This window comes from Ambystoma mexicanum, chromosome 4p (genome assembly GCF_040938575.1).
Source record: "Ambystoma mexicanum isolate Mex_15411 chromosome 4p, UKY_AmexF1_1, whole genome shotgun sequence".
Classification (NCBI taxonomy): Eukaryota; Metazoa; Chordata; class Amphibia; order Caudata; family Ambystomatidae; genus Ambystoma; species Ambystoma mexicanum.
In genome coordinates, this window is record NC_090927.1 from 381,234,983 (window position 1) to 381,257,760 (window position 22,778).

The 22,778-nt window shown below is 46.0% G+C and overlaps 1 protein-coding gene across 1 annotated transcript in view; it reads left to right on the forward strand.

The window, feature by feature from the left end:
• LOC138453255 (uncharacterized) overlaps window positions 1-22,778 on the forward strand; it is a 452,395-nt gene that overhangs the window by 305,153 nt on the left and 124,464 nt on the right. The window contains exon 18 of the mRNA XM_069605925.1: window positions 13,226-13,415. Within this exon, the coding sequence (XP_069462026.1) occupies window positions 13,226-13,415 (190 nt within the window). The remainder of the gene's footprint in view (window positions 1-13,225; window positions 13,416-22,778) is intronic.

Genomic DNA, 22,778 nt, shown 5'->3' on the forward strand with positions numbered 1-22,778 from the left:
GAGTTAGTCGGGGGTGTGATTGTTAGAACGTCATCTGCGTATAATGCCACTTTATATTCCCTCTCCCCTGAGATGCCGTGTATGTCTGGGTTTTGCCTGATTCTTCCAGCAAAGGCCTCCATGGACAGAGCGAACACCATGGGGGAGAGCGGACAACCCTGCCGGATGCCGCCGTTAATGGTTATGCTTTCTGATCCAATATTGTGAGCGATTCGCCCGTAGATTTGGTGACCTTCCTGGATTCTTGAATTGTGTTGAACACTTGGGACAGTTGCGGTGCCAGTATCTGCGTGAATGATTTATAGAATTTCGCAGTAAGTCCGTCTGGACCTGGTGCGATATTCTTTAGGGTTTTGATGGCTTCGCTGACTTCGAGTTATTGGTGCCTCAAGGAATTCAAGTTGCTGTTTGTTTTCTGGAGCTCTGAATGATTGTAGATACTGCTTGCTCTGATTTTGTGCACTCTGGCATGTTGATGGGCCTGTCATTGTTTTGTGGTGGGCTATTGGGGCTTTCGTCGGAATATCGGTCAATACCGTCTTCCCCCGTTATGTCCTTTTTGTGTATTTGCTGCAGTTTGTGGGCAAGTATTCGGTTGGCTTTGTTGCTTTTGCTATAATAAAATTGCTTAGTGTAGGTGAGGGCTTTGGCCGAGCGGTCCGCCAAGTGCATTTCCATTGCAGTTCGTGCTTTCTTCAGTTCTGTCTAGTTTTCTAGAGTGGCGGGTTTTCAATCACTTCTCTATTTCTGAGACCTTGCTCTGTAGTGCTGATGCGTGGGTCCGGGAGATTCTTTGGTGTTCTGCTGCTATACTAATTAGGGAGCCCTTAACCACTGGCTTTGCCTCCCATACTGTTCCGATAGGGATGTTGGGGTTGTGTTTTCCTGGAAATAGTTGATTAAGGAGTCCCCAATCTCTATTCTGATCACGTTATCCAGGAGGGAGTCATTTAGTTTCCAGTATCTCGGCAGGGGTGTTGAAAGTCCGGTTATAGTCTGGTCTGCCGATACTGGGGCATGGTCCGAGATCATGTGGGTGTGGATTCTTATGTTATCTAGGCATGGGAACAGGGTCCCGGTGATGAGGAGTAGATTGATTCAGGAATGTCCCTCGTGGGCGCCAGAGTAGAAGGTATAGTCCCTGGTTCCACTTCCATGCGTCTATGGTTTCAGACTCTCGCAGTAATTATGCTAGGGCCCGGGCATAGTCTGAGTTTGATGGTGGGAGGGTTTTGTCAATTGCGGGGTCTGGAACCATGTTCAAGTCTCCTCCTATGATCGGGTGGCCTGTGGTGAATGTTATTTTCGGGGTTAGGTTCTGTAGGAAGTTATCTTGGTCTGTATTCGGGCAGTATATCCCCAGCTATGGTCATGGGTTAGTCCCCCAGAAGTCCCTTCACCAGGAGGAATCTGCCTGCTGGGTCTCTTTTCGCTGTTATGTTTCGGAGTGGGGAAGTTCCTCCTCATTAGGATTGCTATTCCCAGTTTCTTTTGCTTCACAAGGCTTGTGTGAATCGTCAGAGCCTGAGGCGTTTTACGTCCATTGCTACTAGGTGGGTTTCTTGCAGAATTATTATCTTAGTTGTTCAGTCTATTCTCTATTGACTTGCATTTTTTTCGGGGGGGGGTTGTGGCCCCCGACGTTCCATGTGATGATGCATATGTTCCTATCTTCCATCTGGGTTGGGGTGTTCATGTTGTCGTGCCCCAAGGGCTTGTCCATTTCACACTGCTGGACTCAGTCGTAAGGATCCCACTTTTGTGAGCTTGTGTGGTGATTCTGTGCCTGTCCTGGATGCCTTGTCTGTTTCGGTCTTTGGGGGGGGGGGGGGGCAAATGTGCCCCAACTTTACCCCTCACTTTTTCCCCTCTTTCCCTCCCCCTTCAATTCCCCCCTCCCCCCAACTCCTAGGACCAAGACCAGCCTCGTCCAACAGGGAAGGCTGGCTGGACCTGAACGTCGAGCTCTTTGTGGCCAACTGGGCCTGGATGCTGCTGATGAATCGGACAGGGAGCGCAATGTGGGTTGTTGCTTTCATACTTTGCTTTATATTTGGGGTGATTGGGAGTAGGAGCCATCCGTTAGTGTAGTTTAGGTCTGATGGGCTGTTCCGCTCCTTTCTGGTTCCCTCTTGGTGTGGATCCCCTGGTTATATTGTAGTGTTACCTTGTGTGTGTAGGATGTCTTTTCATAGTGTTGACGTATATTTGTGGCTCTTGCATGCTGATCAGTCCGGGTCTTTGGTCTTTTGTGGGCCTGAGTCTGTTTTCTAGTGGCTCTGAACCATTCTTCTCGCTCCTGGGGTTTCTATTTAGTTTGGCTGCATGTTTTGGATTCTGATGCTTGGCTTTCCGGTTCCTTCCCCATGAATTTGTCTGCTGCTTTCAGAGTGCGGATGTATCTCCTGGTTCCTTCCCATGTGAAGTTCAGGGATGTTGGGGGGAAACTCTATCTGTACTGAACCCATTAGCCGTGTCAGGTTGTGGAGTGCCTGCCTTTTCTGGAGCGTCACAGTGGATAGGTCTTGATATAGTGAGAGATGCGCTCCCCTGAAGGTGATTTGTTTAGTGGTTCAAGCCTCTCGCATGATCTTTTCTTTGATCTTGAAGAAATGAATCCTTGCAAGTACATCTGGTGGGAATAGTGAAGGTTGTCGCTGTATTGTGCGGTGGATTCGGTCGATCTCCAGGGGGCAGCTCTCGGGGAGGGTTAAGATGAATCTGAATAGTTCCCTGGTAAAGTTTGCCAGTTCTGTGTCCGTGATTGTCGTGGGAATTCCTCTTAAGCGGATATTCCTTCGAGATGGATTTTTCAGTCTTCTAGCTTAAGCTCCAGCAGGTCGTATTTTGCTTCTAGGGCTGATGGTCTGTCCATGTTCCTTTCTATGTCAAAGGCGTGGTCACATGTTTTCTAGGTCACTCGTTCGTTGAACCTCTGTCACCCTTTTGTCTAGTGCCATGATTTTCTTTGTGACTACTTCTGTCCCTTTTTGTATTTCCTTCGTTATTGCTGTCGGGAGGTATTTCAGGTCGGATTTGGTTGCAGATTGAGCTTTCTAGTGCTGCGCTTGGGGTGGGTGCATCAGAGGTTGGGTCTGTCGCGTGGTCAGCTTTCTTTAGCCTTTCCACTGCTGTTTCGCCCATTAGAGTTGCAATGTCTGTTTGCTTTTTGTTGCTTTTTGCCATGATGTGGCTTTTGGGTCTGGGGTCCCCACGAAGGTATGGCTCTATTTAGGTGTCGGAGTGGTTCTCTCTCTCGATTGTGGCTCTGGGTCCTGGTGATTGTGGTGCGGCACTGGCGATCTTGTTGCTTGTGGGTCCAGCAACTGGTTAGATGGGTATGCAAGTACTGCGCAGTTGGGTATTGGGCCTCTAGGCAGTGTTGTGCTTTTATAGTAAACCCCGGTGGAGTTTCCTTGAGTGTTTGCCGATGTTAGCTGGTGCACCTGTATCTGGGTGTTTGGGCATACTTCTACAGGAGCTCAGTCCTGCTGTTTGTTGTATTGCAGGTATTTCCCCCCTGGCTAGGGCTATTAGCAGATTGCTCATTAGTGCTAGTGGTGCTCTGCTCCTGGCGGCTTGGTCGTTATGTGTGGCAGCCGCCTTGCTGTTGGGCGTGCTGAAGGCTATTGGGCTCTGGAGCGTTCTCCCTGCGACCACCGCGTTATCTGGAGCAGTGGGCCTGATTGTGGGTTTTCCTGCTTGGGGGGGGGGGGGGGGGGTAAGGGGAGGGGGAATAGACTCACTGCAGTCCTGTATGGCGTGCTTCTTGGTCCTGGGGTTCTGGACGCCACTGCTTTCTGGGGCTCTTCTCCTGGTTCTCCGGTGATTAAGCCGGCTCCGATGCTGTGATGTCTCCCGGATGTATGTGTACTGGCCGGGCTGCTCCTCCTCCTTTCCGGCAGTTCACCTGGCGTTGGGTTGGTCAACAGGATCCTCAGTGCAGAGGTGATGGGTCTCTTGGTTCCTCCTGGGGTGGCTGTGGGCTCCTGCTGCTTCGTCCCAGTCCAGCCTCTCCGAGTGCTGCTGAGTTCTGGGCTATTCACAGGGGTCCACGGTGGGGAGCTGTCTCCAACCCTGCAGCATTGGTGTGCCTCACTGGTCGCGGTGTCTGGGTGTCCACTTGGTGGGGGTGCACTGCCTCCTTTCCGGTGGTGCTGGAGCTGTCCTGGGGACCCTGGGAGCTGCGTTGGGACTCCGAGAGCCGGTCCGTCTTAGCCCTGGGGTGGTGCTCTCTAGCTAGGTTGGTTTTTCGATCGCTGTTGGGGTTGCACTCACTGTTGCAGCATTGTCACTTTTGACTCATTGTGGCATTGTTTCTATTCGGGCTCCGTGGTATGGTGGCTCCCATTCTCAGTCTGAAAGAGGAGTGCTGCGTTTACACCCTGAATTCTTGGACTGGGGGGGGGTGGAGGGATTTATATCCCATTCTTCTTGGAGCGCCGCATAGCGGATTGCATCAGCCCTTCATAGTGCTTTTTTTGGTTTCGGATCAGAGGAGCCATAAAGCGCAAATATTGCTTGTTCGACTCGGTCCAGCCAGGAGCTCTCAAGGAGCCATGTTTTCCATGTCAGCGCCACGCCCCCAGGTACCCCTTTTTATTACCTGGCACCCTCAGACAAAAGGTAATTGGAGAGTGTGGTACTGTTGTAATCACTATATTTCCACAATCGTTACTGCCGTTTGTTTTTCTTTAACTTCTCTAAACTTGTTTTAAACACACAATTAACACACTTATGCCTCACCCCATCCCTAATATTAATTACAATTCTTCCTGGTAGAACAATCAGTTTACTCTGCATTAAAAATGCATATTAATATAATTTCTTTTTTAAAGAAAGCATTGAAAAGCCTCTTTAGCAGCACCCTCAAACCTGTCTGCATTTCCCCATAGCTTCTAAAGGATGTCTCACTTCCTGTCGGTCTCCTTTCATGCACGCATCATTTTCCCTTCTCCGCAGTTTTCCTGGGCGTTGCATTTCCCTTTCCGCCGCCTGCCAGTGGGGGTCTGCAGTGCCAAGAATATGCCCTAGCAGTGTCTTGTAGGCTGACAAATGCCACAAAGAATTTTCAGCAGATCAAGAGGGGAAGAATGTTTGGCGGACTGCTAGTTTCTTTTATATCTTAGCAGTTGGCACAAAGGAGTTTAGCTAAATTATAAAGAAAGAAAAAAGCATGAGTGAGGGACGGTAGGAGAGAGGAAAATGAGTGAGGGTAGAAGGATGGGATAAAGCATTGATGGAAAAGATGTTGGAGGGAGAGGACGGAAACCGTGAGGGTAAGGAAAGGAGGGGAGGGAAGAAAGGGTAGAGTATGAAAGGAGAAATTGGAAATGTACAACGGAAAAAAGATGAAAATCAAATGCAGGAAGCAAAAAAGGTAGTAGGGGGAAAAGGATCAAGGAAGGAAGCAAAGACTGACCATGGAAGTAAATAAGGAAGGAACTACTTGCTCCTATGCTTAAGTATGATAGATCAGCAGGTTGAGCACTCGCTGCTGCAATTGTGATATCTGTAGGTCAGGGTCCTTGGTCCGAAACCTGGCAAGACCAGCTGAGCCATTCTTTCATCTGAGTTTCAAAAAGAAGTACCAACTTCGGTAGGGATAATTAATTGTATGTAAATGTTATATGTACAGTGCTTTGGGAAAATGTCTACATAAATGACTCATTATCACCATTATCAAATGACAGGGTCCTTGCATGCAGCTACTAGTGGACAGGTCTCGAGTTTAGTTCTCCAAAAGTACAGGGATTAGTTATGTGATGGTACAAAATGAATGTGATCACTTGTTTTCTTGAGTTTTTACGTGAAGCGTTACATGCAACAAACACCATTAAGTAGCATTTCCTGTCAAGTTGTAAATTGGCACGATTCACGTATGATGGTTTTAGGGCTACTTTTTTGAGGCAAGGGGAGTGCCCCTTTTTCTTTTTAGGTCTCCGGGCCTATTTCTTGTCAGTCTGACCCTGCCCTGGTCCCACTCCTCCCTAAAACCCTACCTGTTGGCACCCCTGCATCTTTCTCCACTTCCAGGCTGTGCCTCACGTCATTGGAAATAAACAGATTTGAGACAACGTGTACTTGAGACCCCTTGCCTTTCCAATGGAATTTATCAAGTGTCCTTTCCAAACGTATGGATGACTACAAACAACTTGGCCAATTGAGCAAACGGCAGGATCGCGCTTATGACATCCTGCAAGACCTGCTGTAGATGTAGGCATGGGTAACTGACCGTCACTTCTAAATGGTGGCTAAACAAATTCTGATTTGCGGCCCAAGTAGTCCCACAATCCAACTATTAATTGGCCAGCTGAAATTAGTGTTCTACTTTGAAACCTAGCGTATCCTATTTAAATGGTGGTCATTGAAAGAGAGTGCTGCTTTTATCACCAAGTTTACCAATCCGCTGTTCAGACTACCATGGTCCTCCTCCCCTCCCGCCCTGGTCCCTTCTAGACTTCCCACACAATGTTAAAGCCATCAAATCTCTCCTCCTGGTCAAACTAGACTATTGCGATAGGTTATGTAGTAGTGCTGAAGTAAATGCTGAACATCTTGCCATCTGTCTAAAACGAAGCAGCTTGGATGATCTTTGGCTTGGAGAACCAGAGTACCAACAAGGCACTAAGCCATTGGTGGCTGCCATCGGTTGATCAGTTTCACACAATCGCGCTGAAAAACCTATGCTTGCTGTACCATGCAGAACAGAACAATGGTCCATCCTACATAGTTATGGCATTTAGTACCATGTAAGAGTTGCGCAGAAAAGAGACCTGCAACTCTGAACCTAAGCTATAGAATGTTCTGCTGCCCACCTTGAGAACCAAAGGGATCCACCAGCATTTCAAAACAGATCTTAAGGTGCCCCCTATTGGCAATTATCCTGCCTAAGCTAATTTCAGACCCCCAGCTGGTGACCCTTCTCTGAAAGCATTAACTTAACATCTTGGTCCTACTTTGGTGTCGGTCTACTTGTGAAGCTAGATCATTCTCAACTGCTATACTTTTGGCACTTCTATTCAGGACCCCGTCACGAGCGTACATTTGTTAAATTGGAACCTTCAGAACATTCTGCCATTTTAATATGTGCTCCTTACCATACACTCGTCACTTTCCCTCAAGTTGGTTCCACACTACTGCTAATGTGTCTTGTCCCGCATCTTGTGCAGTGCATTGTGGCAAGTCCAACTAGACTTTCTGCTAGTCCACAAGAGAACCGATGGCTTGCAAATGGGTACACATTGGCAAGTTGGAAATGGTAAATGTGAACTATCATTGCCTCATTGTCTGACCCATACTCTCGAACCACCATTACGCCTATTTTGTTTCCCGGCACGGTGAGTGGGGCTCTAGGAGGCCCCAGCCCCTTCCCAGTGCTGTTTTTTGCCCTGTTTGCAGCCCCCCCTCGCCTGAGCCCAGTTTCCAATTCCCATCCCTCCCCTGATGCTGGAGAGGTTGCCAAGACGTAATCCCACCCCTGTTCATGATTGGTCCAGAACCCTTATAACAATCATTGTGCTAGGACAGCCCACTGCCTGTTGCAGACCCTGTGACGAAGGACCCAAGGCAAAGGACGGCATCTGCTGAGAAAACTACAGACCATGTTAGCTTGTGCAGCCGTCAACCGGCTGTGATTGAAAAGGTAGGTTTGGTCTGAACGGGGGTGGGGTGGGGGACAGCAATTACTGCTCACCACTAAACTGTTCAACCCATCTAAATTATCCTATTTTCATATTGTCGAGTCTGACTATCTACATACTGCCACTTAGCCATATTTTGCATACAGACAGATTGTACCCCTTAGCCGTATATAGCATCTAGGTAGATTGATGCCCCCTAGCCATAGCCGATTGCGCATTTGGGTTGACTACACCAGATAGCCCCAATTCACACTTGGCCTGAATGTGAAGATTAGCACTGCATTGCATCTATAGAGAATTGAAGTTTAGCTTGGCGTGACAGAATTGTAATACTAGCTTGTGTCATAGACCAAATTGTGTAAATTACAGTTCTGTCTAGATGTGATGCAGGATAAAGTCTAGCTTAGTCTGACATCTAGACAAAATTGTGAAGGACAGCTTGCATTACAACTATATACAATTGTGAAGATTAGCTTGCGTCACATCTAGGCACTCGTGACAATTGGCACTGAGTCAGATCTAAAGTGAATTGTAATACTTCCTTGCATCATACATATAATTATGAAGTTTAGCTTGGTGTGACATCTAGACAGAATTGTGAGGGACAGTCCCTCCACCCACGGAGGGAAGAAAGCCAGGACCATAATCCACTACCTACCCTACCACCCGGAACCCTGAGCGAACTACCTACAGCATAAAACAACCCAAACCCGGAACTGCCTCCCCCCCACCCCAAAACCTGCAACTCTTATGCAGACACCTCATCCATCCCACATCAGCTACCTAAATATTTTACACCACCTCCGGACCATAACCTCTATGTAAGTCAGAAGAGGATAAGAATCAACACGATCCAAAAGGCAAACCAGGTCCTACAGGCCAGGTACAGCCCCTGTAACCCAAATTCAAAACAGTCCAAACACAAAGCACCCCAAGATGCCACGACACAGAGCTTGACGCTGCCAAAGAGAAACCGAGCAAGGAAGAATCCAAGCAGAAACCGCAACAAATACAGAACACACCCCACCAAACCGAGCAAACACCACAAGAAGAGAGAAATCCATATATCTGACGCCGTACCTTCCAACTTCCTCACCATCTCAAGTCCAGGCATGCCAAGCACTCTGTAGAATCCTGGAAAAGAGAAGACCAAAGAAAAGAATGGAACGAAACCAATGCCCTCACCCCTTATATCACAAAACACATGGACAGCAGCAGCAACCGCATCAAAGCACAAGACGACGAATCTGATGAATTGATCAATCCAACAATCTAACAGATAGCTTCAGCTAGGACATCACCGAAGAACTACAACAGAACAATCGCAAGATAAAACGAAAAAAAATAAACCCTACTGCGTAACAAAGATCCATTGCAACCTAATCCACGCTCAATGTCCAAACATGTCACAGTGATCTTCAACCTCCTGTCCGGGGGTATCAAAATCTTAACTGAAACATGGCTAGACAACTACAAAATCACACTGCGTAACTGCATCCCTGATGACTTCAAGCGGTATGACAGGAAGCCAGTGAGCATCTCCTAGCTTCCGAGACGTGGTATTGCTTACCCAAGTCTAGTGCGGCACGAGAGCATTATTTATGACTTGGAATGGTTTAGGTTTTTTCAGAACTACCACAGAGTAGTGCATTGCAGAAGTCCAATTTGGATCCAATAAGCCTGAGCAATGGTGAGGCGATTTTCAGAGGCAAGGAAAGGTTTGCTTGCATTGCTCTTTCTGGCAAAGGCTTTGGTTGAGGTAATGTGATTAACTTGGCATGACATGTTAAGTGTTGCGTCTAGGTAGATGGCCAAGGTTTTTATAGATGAGACAACAGGGATTTTGTGGTCATCAATGCTGAAGTGACTGAAGACATTGTCTAGTTTGGCGAGGCGGGCAGGAGAACCGATGAGAAGCAGCTCAGTTTTCTCATTCAAGCAGAGTGAGGCCATCCATGTTTGGATCGTTTATAGATTGTATTCGCTTTGAAGGTATACATGTGTAGTTACCAGAAAGTGGTGAGTATTTGGGAGTCTGCAGTTTGTGTAGGAGATACAAAGTTCATACAAAGCCCTTATTTGGACTTCATTGACTCCCTTGGTACCGGTTAGGTGAGACGCAGGAGCCTTGTGGGGCACCGCAGGAGATGAGAGTGGGAGGGGTGACGGCATTGCTGGCCAAGACTGGGTTCTGTTGGCCAGGAAGTATGAGATTCATTTGGTGGCTTCAGAGGGGAAATGGGCAGTGCACATGAGGTGGTGGCATAGTCAGATGGTCAAAGGTGGCAGAGGTCGGGGAGTAGGCGGAGTGAGATTGCTGGCATCCTTTGGTTCTTAAGGTCCAGGAGGTCTGTTTCAGTTCTGTGTTAAGGGCGACAGCCAGTTTTCTGGGGGCTCAGGCTGTGGCGAGTTTTGAGGAAATCTTGAATTTGGAGGTAAGCGACTTGACTGATTCTCCAGGAGGAAGGGTACGGTGGTTATGGGCTGGTAGTTGGTGGGAATTGCTGGGGCTAAGGAATGTTTATCTGAGCAAAGGTGAGCCAGCATTCTTGGAGGGCAGAGGATCGAGCAAGCGGTGAAGGAAAAGTGCACTATGGCGGCAATGAGTGGAAGTAGAGGTTCGAACCAATCCTTTACAAGGGATGCTGGGCAGATGTCCTCTTTACATCAATGGGTTTAAGCCATTTGATTAGTGGCCACGTCAAGATAGGAGATGAGTTGGAAGCTGGAGAGGGATGTGGGCTGGTGAGGCTAGTTTATATTTGAGTAGCTGGGCATTAGATGTGCAGGAAAGTTTGGTCCTGACTTTAGTTAGCAGTTGTGCGATTTTCCAGATGAGAGCATCTTGGACATTACTACACCATAGCTTGTCTTTCATGATGGTGGGAAGGGGGAGATTCTAGCTCCAGGAGGATTGCGAACAGTTCTCGGGAACTAGAAGAGGCATTCACAATTCTCTCGTAAGTTGCAGCTTTGGTGGATTGAATGGCATGCTTCAGATATTTGAGAAGAGGGCTCACTAATCTTTAGATCTGTGTATATAGTAACACATATAACTGGTAGGGCATTCTGCTCCATCAAACGCAATGGAATTGTGGGTGAGAGTTGTAAGTGCAGAGGCTTGATCGGAACAAGTAATCTTTACACATGCCCTGCATGGTTGCTGTGTGGAGGCACACTTGCAATTCCTGCTCAGAGCTACTGTCCCAGGGTTTGGATACTTTGGAGCGACAAGTGGTGTAAACCAAACGCCTTAAGCCTCTGCGCTTTGAACTCAAGCTGGTGATTAATTCACACTGTACAGGTATTGCATGTCGATCTGCCTCTCATGTAGAGCGGAACTAAGAGCACATTCCCACCCACTCTGCTATTCAGCCCAGTGTGATTACACTGACTCGCCATTGTCAAATAGTTTTTCTTAACCGCAACAGGATTCTCATTGGCTTTCTTCCCCTTAACAGCCTATTGTGAGACATGGGAGATTTGGTTGATATTGCAGCACACAGCATGCACCATAATCCCCCCCCCTGGCATTCTCGGAATGCCTGAAGAGAGACAAGCCCTGACGAAGGCTGAGCTGTACTTTACAGACACATACAGCCAGAACATGGCTTTTCTAATAATTGCAACTATGGCTTTTGTACAAAATGTGACCAAATGTGTGGTTGGGTCAGCTATTCTTTTTTTGTAATACTTTATAATGTGGACTAATTGCCTTATACTGGATGCCCCCACATCTACATTTAGAGTGGTGCCCATGGAGGATCTAATACCCTTCAATAAGAATGAGATTTGTTTGCCTGGTTTATGTATTTTAGTCATCGCGACCCCTAATGCCCCAGATGATTTATAAAATTGGTGTTTTTGTATGAATTGGTAATAAATGTACATCCATTTTTCCAATAAGTGTTTTCGTTGTGATATGTCACTATGTTTAGTGTTACTAATTTCATTGTTAAATACGATTGGGCCCATTCTTGATGAATTGCATGGTTTGCTGGACCCTTACACAGATTGAATTTTGGGTCACCCTGTTAATGATTTTTACTCCACATGCCTTGGCTTCTGGAAAGATTGGCCCCTTTTTTCAGGCCATCTGGCTGCTCCTGAGCTAGCCATAGAGTAAAGGCCAGTGTCCAGCCCCTGCCCACCTCCCAACACTGTACAAGATTGAGGTGCGGTGAATCAGAATCCGTTGAGAGTATCCTTCATGCAGGGAAGTCAAGTTGTGATGGTCCTCCACTTATGTTTGAAGCGCAGACAAATGATTGAAGGATATGATAACTGGAAAGACCCAATATCTACTAAAAATAAATGAAAGCCGGGTATGCAGGCTACAGACCTATTGGTGCAAAGAAAGTCTTATTTCTTTTTACTCTCGCACAGATCAAAGCTTCATGTGTAGCAAGTGGATGTTCACATCTATCCCTGATAGGCTCAGCTCCATCACTCCACCATGCTGGCCGTAGCTTCCTGGATGTCCTGCTGTGCTGACGCCCAAGCATGATGCCTTGGTTCTACAGGTCCATCAAAGTCATAATGGCATTGCCTAGAACAGACTTTAGCTTTTATGATCAAGTTAAATTTATTTGGATTCATTAATCCTGTAAAGGGTCTAAAAGTCAAAAATACATCAAATGTTCATAAATACAAGCACTTATCAAATTAATGTTTCCTTCCTATATACATACAACAAATACAAACTGTAAAAGGGAAAATAGGGTATAACACTAAAGGAAAAAAAATCTTGGATGGAACCGCTTCTCGACTTTTTTAAAATGTTTTTCTGATGTCTTGCAAAAAAGGCAAAGCAGCAAACACTATCACAAGAGCTAATCCCGTGCTTGACTGTTTTGTCCTATGCCGATCCCATTCAGTGGAACAAGAAAACAATGTCTCACCCGCTATAAAGGACAAAATAGAAAATTAATTGGTGTCACAATGTCCCCTGTATGATGATCTCTACACTTTCCCCACCCAATAGGCCGTGGAGTCAAAGGCCGGGATAGTTGTCCAACTTGTGCTAAAGCAACAATTGAATGTGGATTCATCTCTGTGGGGAGTGAGATGCGCCTTGTGCTGTTATAAACTGGCAGCAGAAATTCGACCTATGGATAGTTTTTGGGAGACCACCCTTATGTGTAGTTTCTGTATCTTTTAGTCCTCTTCTCAAGCAGAGCACCACCTGGTGGTGCTCTCTAACAAGTGTGCCATAATAAATTCTCATACAGGATTTTGAATCCAAACTTGGCAATGTCGGATTTCCCTTCTAACCACCCTCCTTAAACACTCATTCTGTGCTAATCTGTGTGAAGGGCACCATCTACTAATCTGAATTGCTGTAATGTTCCAGGTTTTCATGCACCTCGTCTATATTAGTGCTGTGATTCTATAATTTAAAAACAAAAGCGGTTGCCCTGGTCGTAGCATGGAAAACAGTTAAATATTAAAAAAATCCATTCCATAAGAGAGAGGTCAATCCATGTACTGTGACCTAGTCTTGTATGGGGCGATAACCTTGCCAACAATCAATTTTTAAGGAAACATTGAATTAACAATTATGTTTTTTCCCCCTAATTAAGATCCATCCTACGTGAACTTCTACAGTGCCCAGGAATATCCGGTCCTGAAGTACTTGCAGGAGCCATTGTATTTTGAGGTCGAAATTCAGTATACTCAAGATCCACAAATTGAGCTTTTTCTGCACGACTGCTGGGCTACTTCCTCCGCAGACAGATTCGGCACTCCAAAGTGGGACATAGTGGTCAACAGGTATACCTGCTCTTGCTAATGTTCCCTTACTTCTGAGGTATTGAAGTATTTAAGATGACTTTAGATTTTATTTCCTGAATTGTTCAAGTTTGTGCAACAAGCAGTCTCACTGTGATAATGCATGGTTTTTGTACATATTTTTGGAACTCGCCTGCTTCAATAATCCTTTCGCTCTTACAAATTCAAGTCTGTTCATCAAATGAGTGCTCATTTTTTTATGTTGTTTGATTCATAATAGAAACTTTACAATTTATAAATTTACAAAAAAATGCAATATAAAAATTCTCAATTCTTTTCCTCTTTAGGAAACAAAACTTGCATCAATTTCGGACAATATCCCATTCATTTGAAAGATCAAAATAAGATTGCTTAGATCACAAGGCTTAAGTTATAAGTAACTGGGTAAAACAGAAAAATCGTTTCTAGGCGCTAGATTGTTTCTAAGTGGTCATGCTGGTAGAATTGGAGTCAATGTCTTTCAGTGTCATCTAAGATCAGGGATTGGGTGTTGGGCCTGAAGAACTCTGTACAAGTACTTGCCTCCATTTAAGATTGACTTTTGGTGACTGCATTGTTGAATAAGTGTCTCCCCTTTCCTGGCACTGTTTGACTTCTTTGGCCACGGTTTCCACAGCTGAGTGGGTGCTGGGCAAGCAGTCTGCATGGCATGTCTGCTTTAATATGTGGCTAATTGCTTGTGGTGCTGGGCGTGGTGCATTGTCGGAACAGGCAATGAAGTGACATTCTCCCAAAAGCCTGCATTGTTTAAGGCACACATGAAACTGTTCACGCTTTGCAGATTTACATACAGGAGCTAGCCCTCTCTCAATCATGGAAGGGAGACCTCAAAACTATAGCAACCACCTTCATTTGGGGGGGGGGGCATTCTGTGTTTGGGAAGTAAGGCGTTAAAGGGGGTCTATGGTTTGTAAACTCAATTTAGGGAAAGTATCGTCAATGTGAATTACTATGATGCGCCATCCGAAATATGCAAGTGAGCACTGACTGCGCTGTCAATTTGTCAACCAGGTTGGTGCTAGATTGACTGCAGTGGCCATTTTGCTCATTGGAGCTTTCTGGATTTATATATTTGAGTGGGTATATTACTATGGTACGTCTACTTTTAAAGTGCTCTTCATAAAGCAGAGTTTTGTTGAAAGCCAGACATAGGTTTGAGGGGAAATCGGGCGAGTCCTGAATATTTTCCCAGGATGTGGCAAGAGCGGTTGCAGTCCTGGAGACTGGTGCAGTTATATTCCCCTGATTGTGGGCATGTGCTGCTTTTCAGGGCACAAGTGAAGGATACATGTGGGTGGACAGTAACATATAAGTGCGCGGACGCACCCTGCATGTGCATGTTTTTGAGGTCGGCAACCTTGCTCAAGCTTTTGGCTACCAGGATTTCACCCAGGTTGTCCTGTTTCCAGTGCAGATGCATACAATTATATCAAAGCACATGCTCATATTGGGATTTTGTTTTCCAGGAAAATATTTCATATTGCTGGGTTTAAAAGGTGACCACCTTTTTATACTTTGCCAGCGTATTTATTGGAAAATGTCCTCTCGGGTTATTTTTCTATTTATTATTTTTTTTTTTTAAATGCCAATTCCCTTTTGTCTAGTGCACTTTTAAGTGGAAAGGGCAATTGAACTAAATATGTAGCTTTCTCTTTAAGATATGTTCACTTAATGTGTGTTTATTCCTGGGTGCAAGCTTTTGATTTTAGTTATGGGGGCAAAGGTTCCCACACTGGGTGAAATGAGGGAGCCGTATACCTCCCATGCCAAAACACCACATTTTACAGCAAATGTTTCCTCTGGAGGAGGAAAGAAGACCTATGATTTACAGGAAGGTCTAAACGTATAACATTGCAGCAACTTTCCCCTAAACTGCCTATTTTCCCTTCCAACTTTGCTATAGGATGCCCTGCAAGTCTACACAGGCATACAGTTTTGACTGCTCACCCCTCCAATCAAGGATAATGGGGCACATTAATAAGGCCCCCTTCTCCTTTTGTAGTGAGCAGCACTTGAAATGTAGTTTGCTATTTTTGGCAGTCAAAATAATCCTCGTCTGTAGCTTCTGAAATAAGAGCATATTGCTAATTTGGACAATTTATATTTATATTTTTCATTTGTAAAGCTAACTGACCCCGTAGACATCTAGGCACTGGTATTGGCCAAATATACACACACTAAAAATAAAAACAATTGTTCAGCAACTGCAAAAAACAGCAGTTTGTTTCAGTTGGCAAGACTCTCCAGATTTTAGTAATGCCTTCCACAGATGTGTTTTCAAACCAAAGTTTCAAAAGGACCTTTTGCAAACAGTATTTCTACCAATTACATCTCGGAAGACACGTGTTAAAGTTCCTGAATTGCAGGGCATCGTCATTTAACCCAAGTGAGTGCTGCCGGGCCAATCCTTTTATATCACTATGCCTTACCTGCCAAAATTACAGCTCCTTACAGGGTATCCAGCTGTCTGTTTCCTTTAAAAAAAAAATCTACTCCTGATATTGCAGCATGGGTAAATATTAAAATTGACAATTCATATAATGGGCGCCCGTGAATTTGTCTACTACCTTGCACACAGGGGTGCAGGGGGGGGGTTCCGATTTAACTTCCCATGATACATTTGCGTACTAAAGACTCATTCTGTGATATCACTGTCCCTAATTATGCAAATTTGGGGGAGCACGTCTTTTTGCTGCCCAGGGCCCTGCAAAGCCATTGGGGCAGCCCATGAATAGTGATTTAGCTTTTTGTTTTTTTGCCACTATTCCTTTTAAGCCGAAGGAACTGCCTAAATGGAAGATTTTTACAAGATGATTTTACGGAGCATTTCTGTGTCTTTATGGAAAGTAGTTTGCCATGTTCGTAGTATATTGTAAAATCTAGAAAACTGATGTATTCACTTCTAGCATTAGTGCCGAACTTCAGAAATAGGTTTTCGACATTTATCCATTCTGTAAAAGGAAGGGCTTCTTCCTGTGTACCTGTCCAAATGACTCATCTATGTATCGCTTCCAAACTCTAATCTTATCCTTAAGGGTTTGAGTCTTCCTATGTGTGCCTTTTCAAAACTCAACATAAATGTTTGCGAGGCTTGGTGCCATAATGTCCCTTCAATTTTGTGGTACAACATACTCATATGTCCAAAATAGTTTTTGTTGATGCCAATTCTATCCACCAGACTCTAAATGAATTTGGCACTGGCTCAGTATCTTCTCTACAGCATAATGTCTTCAACTACATCTAATGTAGCTCTTTTCTGGATTTAGATGTAGAGGGGGACGATCAAGCCTGAGGTAAAAATCCTTATGTTCTAGGATTGTGACGGCATCCCTCGTGTCCTTGATAGAGGATCGCAACTGTGTTAAAAGGTCTACATGATCGCATGTTTATATAACACATCATGCTGGATTCATCCCACTTCTAAACTCTGCAGTAATCCATTGTATTACTCACCAATTTAATGGTACTCAATCAACCTGTGAAGGATGTAGCAGTGGAAAGTCCTGCCAGGAATTGGACCTGGAACTATGGATTGGAAATATTTGAAACAATCACATAACCCACTGAGCTGTCTTGGCATCCTTGCACATGCAAAAATTCCCTGCAGAATGTTTTGCCTTTCTAAACTGACACTGCAGATTATATTACGTGTCTTTAGCTGAGGGATGGTGAACATTTTGCACAGTTTCAGTTTCACGGCCTTGCACATGGCTGCCTGCCATTTTCTTGCCCAGTTGTCCTGTGCCCAGTCTACTATATTTAGTGCAATAGTGAAAATCGTCATTTATGGCTGCACTCCGGGGCGGACTGGGGTATAGAATTGTCTCGGGTAAAATGAAAATGTGGACCACCGTTGCCAACGGCAAATCGTTCCTTTTGCAACAGACTGTTGGAATAGTACCCTAAGGGTTTTTTCTTTTTGGATCAAATGTAATGCAAAATGTGAAATTTAAAGAATATTTATTCACCAATAATGGTCAACTACTACCACATCATGAAGTAACTCCTACAAGTGGGCCACATTGGCCAAAAAAGTGGTGCACGTTGACCAAAGAAGCTGGCTCACGCTAGCATTTTGCATTTTTGTTTCGGGCATTGCCCCATAGACAATTGGGCAAGTCCGACCCTGGATGCACTCCAATAAAAGCCAGCTTGCAAAAAGGTGCTTGCATAAGAATACAATCCAAGAGCATGTTTCAATTAGGTTGTGTAGATATTTATTAGGACTCGCGGAGTTTACTATATTTGACCTGTATGTCCAATCTTGGCCTTGGATGCATGAGCCCTGATCCTTCTCCCGTCCATCTTTACCAGGCTCCTATGTTTGTGGGCTGAGATCGTGTTGCAGGCGGCCATAGATTGAGGCAGAAAGAGGGACAATCTGGGATAAACTCTGAATTACTGTTTTTTGTAGATTGACATTTAGGGGAGAAAAGTTAGAATAAAAGCCCAAATATCGTCCAGGACACAGTGCCTTGGCTCTGAAATTCCAAAAGATCTAGAACTGACCCATAGTCAGACATTTGACTAGAGCCAGGCTCAAGCCCCCATTGCAGATGGGGAGCAGGTGCAAGTGGATCTTGGTTACCTGGCCTAAACCCCGCCCATCTGGTGCCTTCCTGGTTGCTGCTCTTTTTCCCCACTTAGAAAGCCCTGCCCACCTGGTGCCTTCCTGGATGCTGCTCTTTTTCCCTAGTTAAGGAGCCCTACAGCCTCTTTTCCTTTGCAGTTGGAGAGCAGGTGCAAGTGGATGTAGGTCACCTGGCCAAAGTACGACCCACCACCTTAGCCCTGCCTCTCCCTTCCTGCTCTTAACTCTTAGATCAAGGGCATCTCTCATCCGGGCATCCAAAGTGAAGAGCAGACAAAGAAAAGGGAAATTCCTGTTTGAACTTGTCCGGACCAGGAGGACCCAGGGCCCAAACCCCTGCTCGGACAGCAGGTAAGCATGCACCAACATGCGTTTACTCTCTCTGTCCTCACATACCGTCACCCCCCCCCTGTTCCCTTGTGCCCCACTCCCCTTCCTGCACACAGGTGTTGCCTGTTTTGCTTGATTCTTCTACCCTACTCCAACCCCCCCCTGCATACTTCTGCAGGAGTCTGTCCTGATACATGCTGGATTTGACTTCTATGGACTTCACTGATTCACGTGCCTCATCCTTTCTCAACTCTCATGCTGGACTTCCTTTGCATCTTGTACTCATGGTAGCCCTGAACCATGTTGTTCCCATCTTGTATCCTAGCGTGCAACATTATGTTACTACGGACTTCTGCAATTGTATTCGCTCTCCCCTCTTGCTTGTCAATTCTTTTGACTGCTTACTCTGTTCTCTCCTACCCCCCCCCCCTCTTCCTTTTCTGATCTCCTCACCACCTACGCTTTCTTCTATGTACTTTATCAGAATTGTCCCTGGACCTAGTATGACAGCAACCTCGCCCGTCTCCTCATCCCACTTGTCCACCCCTCCCCCCTTCCAGCACTATCTGAAATGTCGTCGGACCTAGAATGATAGTCGCTTGTTTTGTTGTTCCCCTACCTTTCTGCACCTTAACTTTTTGGTTTTCTCAGTCTCTACCACAAATGACATCAGGCCTTGTACAGAAGTCACCTGTCTGTTTCCATTTCCTTCCCACTCTCCCCCTCCCTTATCTATGTCTTAGTTCTTGCACTATCTGAAATGTCAGGCCAAGTACAATAGTTACATATTCTTATTGTTCATGGCCTGTAAGAATGCCATTGTATTTTCCCCATGTCCCTCCCTTGCCTTGCAGTGCTTTGAAACACATTGTGTATAGGCACTATATAAAAAAAAGATCAGATCATTGGCTGTCGAACACATCCCCTTCATTCTCGGCAGCCCCTATCCTGCTTTGATTGCCTGCTTGCATATTCTTTACCTGGTGGGAAACGAGATTATTTTCAGAGTGCTTGTTTTGTTCCAGACATTCTGATTTGCTGCCATAGCCAGTTCTGCTCTGGGGGTTGTCTGCCATCCAATGTATTCCTGTCAAATGTTTGCCACTGCCTTCTTTGTATTAGTCAGTTTTCAAAACATACATTCAGGCATAAACAATCTTGATTTTATGCAGAAATTATGCCAGAGAATACAATTCATTCTGTTTGCCATTATGGAGCTTCACCTGCTCTGTTTTTTCAGGGGCAACCTCTGTGACTGCAATCAAGTCTGCCCGTTGCTTGAAACTGTTCAGTTCCCATTCATGGGTCGGCAACTGGTTGACCATCTAGTTTGGTGAGTCGATGCTGACCTTTGCCATAATGACCCTCTTACCACCAGCTGAATTCTTATACACCCACAAAGGAATGGAAGAATAGAACACCAATTCCCAAACAAATCTGGGTCTTGGCTGAAGTTTGGGAATTTCTGAAATATATTTCTAAGGTCCTGGGGAACATATTCCATTCATAGACTGCCCTGGACTTGAGCCTACCTCCCATAATTGTGCCCCCCGCGTTCAGACATTGGGGGGAAAAAAGCAAAGTAATGGGAATATTTGAAAACCTGGGATTGGCCTGATCTCGGGTGCTTGTCCTGCAGAATAAGCTGGCGAAGGCCAGTGATGGTTAGTTACTGAAATATTGCACGTCTGGTGGTGAATATGGAGGAACAGCCATTTGTTAAACAGGTTGTTGGGTGCTAGGCATTTGGCCATCTGATGACTGTCTGAACAATGTGACTAGGTGGGGGCATGTATTGCCTGCCAGAAAGTGCAGGCAGACAGATTTTTTTTATCACCAGTACACTGAAGGGCAAACCGTGGATGCAGATAGACAATGCAATTATTCACACAAGCAGTTGGAAGATGAGTTTGCTCTTGTACGGCTATTTATGAAGAGCATACTGAAGTGAATAGACTGCAACAAAAATTAACTGCAGAAAAGGCAGTAATCTAAAGAGAATACATCACTGTTGGTACAACTTAATTCCTCATCTTGCAAGATGAGCCAGCTATTCGTCTCAAGGCTATAGGTGCTCGTTCCAGTCAGTTCAAAAGAGCAGAGACTTTCAAGCTCAGCATACAAAGGGCACACACGCCTTGGCTACTAAAGGGAGCCAGTTGAAGTCTCAACAATGACTGCAATATGGGCAGACTGCTTGGGGTCAGGGTGGGGAACCACGTCGACGAGTGGCAACCTATCTCTTCAGACCGCTGGGTGCTGGATACAGTATGTCTTAGCCACTCAGTTCGGCATCCTCCGGTTCCCATTCTGCCCATGTATGTGGCGCATTAGCATATTCCAGTCTTGCAGCAGGAGGTGGTACTCATGCTAGCGAAAGGGCCAATAGAACCAGTTCCAGTCTCGGAACCGAGCCAGCGGGTATACTCCAGTATTTCCTCGTAAAAAAGCCCAATGGCAAGTGGAGGCCTATTCTAGATCTTCGGCAACTAAACAATCTGCAACGCCTGAAGTTCAAGATGCTCATGCTTCAGGATGTCATCTGATCTGTGCAACCGGGAGAGTTCCTGGCGTGGTTAGATCTGGAAGACGCCATTGTACGGTCTCGGTCCCGAGTTGCATGTTGCTGTTGGGGAGCCATGGCATCATGCATTCCACTCATTCCAAATTGCCGCGTATTCATGAGACCGTTGCCGGTATTCCTCAGACAAGTGGCTGCAGAGTCACGGGTTGTGGTCGGACAAGTTGGTTATTGCCCAGCAGCTGGTGGAAGCCCTTCGGTGGTGGACCTGCACAGACCATCTCATACAAGGCATACCCCTGCTGGAACCAGAGTTTCAGTTCACAATCGTGGCACTCTTCCCGGGTGGGGGGGGTGCACCTCGACCAGTCACAGGTACGAGGCCTATGGTCTCGGTTGGAGACATTGTTGCATATCAACGTGCTGGAGTTGAGAGCGGTGCACTGGGCTCTGAAGTAGTTTCTACCTCTCATTCAAGGAGCAGTGGTGTGGGTGTTGACTGACAATACCACCACAATGTTTTATTTGAGGAAGCAGGGAGGCACGCATTCCCGGATCCTGTCAAAGTAGGCTCGGGTCTGGCATTGGGCTCTGGCTCGGGGGATCCAGATTGTGGCTTTCCATTTACCGATTGTTCAAAATGTTCATGCAGGCGTGCTCAGCACAGACGCCAGTCAGCTGCACGAGTGGTGGCTGACGGAGCAGGTTGCAAAAATCTGCCAAAAATGGGGGTCTCCCCCTCTGGTTTGCCACGCAAGAAAACAAGCAGTGTCCGGGGGTTTGCCAGCAGAGTGGCTCATCCGGATTCAATGGGGGACACGTTCTTGTTCCCATGGACTGGCTTCTTTGCATAGGCATTTCTCCTGATTCAGAGAACGATCCAGTGGGTGCGCAAATAACCAGTGCAGAGTGATATTGGTAGCCCTGTTCTGGCCCAGGCAGATGTGGTTTTCAGATCTCCTTCTAGATGTGGAAGAGCCATTTTGTCTAGGAGCAGAACAGGATCTCCTGTCACAGGACGAAGGCAGAGTGTGGCATCATGATCCAGCATCTCTAAGCCTGGCTCCTGACCACACAGTTTGGTCATCTAGGTATCTCACAGGAGTGTTGGATCCTGAAGGCGGTAAGGGCCCCTTCTACCAATGTATCGTATGGTCATAAATGGGCAAGGTTCTGTGCCTGGTGTCGGGGGCACCCAGAAGTGCAGTCATTGGATGCCTCTCCGGCCCAGATTCTCCTGTACTTGTTACAGCTTGCACAAGGGGTGATTTCCAGGTTCACAAGACTGTGCCATGCTACTCCCCTATTTAGTGATCGATTGGATAACATTTTCTGAAAGGATTGTTTCGGACATTTCCCCTGGAGAAGGTTTGCACCAGTGTGCAGCCTCAATGTGATTCTCTCTGCCCTGATGAAACCACTGTTTGAACCCATGTCAACGGCTTCCTTGAAGTTCCTCTCGCGGAAAGTCTCATTTGTAGTTGTGATCACGTCGGCCAGGAGGGTGTCGGAGTTGCAGGCACTGCTTATTGACCCACTGTATCTGAGATTTATGAGGGACAAGTTTCTCCTCGCTACTAATCCGCACTTTATCCCGAAAGTGCCGTCGGCATTTCACAAACTTGCTTCCATTGCCTTACCCTCGTTCTTTGCTAATGCAACCATGCTGGTAGCTGTTTGTGGCATTTGGTCCCTCCAACAAGGTACTATCTTTTTCCAAGGGACCTTCCTGTTGGGTCTCCTCTACAATTTCATTTTTTCACGCAAAAGCTGGAAAGCCTTTGAGGGGCACTCCTAAGGCCCATTCTACACGGTCCAAGGCATCGGCCGTGCTATGGTCTTGTATCCCGCTCGTGGACACTTGCCAAGCGGCTTCCTGGGCAGTGGCGCATACCTTCACCAG